The sequence below is a fragment of the Priapulus caudatus genome, unplaced genomic scaffold, assembly GCF_000485595.1.
Source record: "Priapulus caudatus unplaced genomic scaffold, Priapulus_caudatus-5.0.1 Scaffold1434, whole genome shotgun sequence".
In the NCBI taxonomy this organism is placed as follows: Eukaryota; Metazoa; Priapulida; class Priapulimorpha; order Priapulimorphida; family Priapulidae; genus Priapulus; species Priapulus caudatus.
The window spans coordinates 47,577-48,809 of record NW_014578495.1 but is presented as its reverse complement, the minus strand read 5'-3'; the positions used below and the strand labels follow the sequence as shown (position 1 = coordinate 48,809).

The 1,233-nt window shown below is 51.4% G+C and overlaps 1 protein-coding gene across 1 annotated transcript in view; it reads left to right on the top strand.

Annotated features, from left to right (window-relative positions):
* LOC106816620 (uncharacterized protein KIAA1109-like) overlaps positions 1-1,209 on the top strand; it is a 5,473-nt gene extending 4,264 nt beyond the window's left edge. Inside the window, exons 2-5 of the mRNA XM_014821243.1 lie at positions 88-277; positions 569-607; positions 776-887; positions 1,205-1,209. Coding sequence (XP_014676729.1) covers positions 88-277; positions 569-607; positions 776-887; positions 1,205-1,209 — 346 coding nt within the window. The remainder of the gene's footprint in view (positions 1-87; positions 278-568; positions 608-775; positions 888-1,204) is intronic.
* The last annotated feature ends 24 nt before the right edge of the window (positions 1,210-1,233 follow it).

The following is a 1,233-nucleotide window of genomic DNA, read 5'->3' as shown; positions in this document are numbered from 1 at the left end:
GACCTTCCTCCTCCTCCAACCCTCCTTCTCCAACCTTCCTCCTCCTCCAACCCTCCTCCTCTGACCTTCCTCTGTCTCGCGTCACAGGTCTCAGCAGCCGTACAAGTGGGAGAGAACATACTCTGACGACACATCAGACCTGCAGTCGATCTCGCGACCTGGGTCGCCGCGCAAACGACCGATGATCGTGAAGCAGGGGTCGGGGTCATCGTCAGCGAAGGGTCAGGTGTGCCTGCAGGAGTCCGCAGTCTTCTACATACCGGGTCTCGATGTCAAGGTCAGTGCCAAGCAGGTCAAGGTCAGTGCGGGGAGGTCAAGGTCAGGGCAGGTCTTTGGGTCAAGGACAGTGTGGGGTGGCAGGTCGAGGTCATGTACATGATTTCAACTTGTATATATACATCATATACGATATAGACAATATATATACTATTGTCTATAGATACTTATATACTACATATATATCAAGACAACGAACGCAAACGTACGATCGTGTCATCCCCACGCGTGTTCCTCACGCACCGTTGCTCTCCTCGCGTATTCATGTACCGTTCCTGTCGCTCGCTCGCAGGTGAACTACAATTCGAAGACGAGTGACGCCGCCGCCGCAGCATGCGCCGCCGCCCCGCCACCAGGTGGCGCTGCGTCGTCGACGACCACGCTGGGGGTGGGCGGGGATGACGCGGCGGGCGGCGGGGGCGGGGGCGGGGGCGGGGGCGGGGCGACGCTGCAGCGGTCAGCTAGCGGCACGGGACTGGTGTACATGTCGTCGCGTAAGACGACGGCCGTGAAGAAAGCTAACCTGTATGCGTGGGTGAGCCTGCAGACCGTCGAAGAGACGTTCGTCAGCCCCACCGTGCTCGACTTCCTAGAGCAGGCCTTCGACACCGGTACGTGGCGCCACCTGCCTGCTGGGCTCGTCGACGCGAGCTCTTGTTTCACCCGAGATGATTATTAATTTAAGACAATTATGTTCATGTTTGTTTTTTCATTATTATGTGGTTGTTTTGCTTTTTTCTAATATGTGGATGTGATTTTATATTCTGAAATCAAGAGATTTAACATTTATGTTAATGTATTTTTCATGTTAATGTTAGTGGTAATGTTAGCATTACTGTTAGTGTTCACAATACATTAATGTTAGTATTAATTTTAGCATTTAATTTAGTGCTAATATCGTAATGAATTTCAATGGTAACTCTTGCAGTATGAGATATTAATCTCATGTCCCATCGT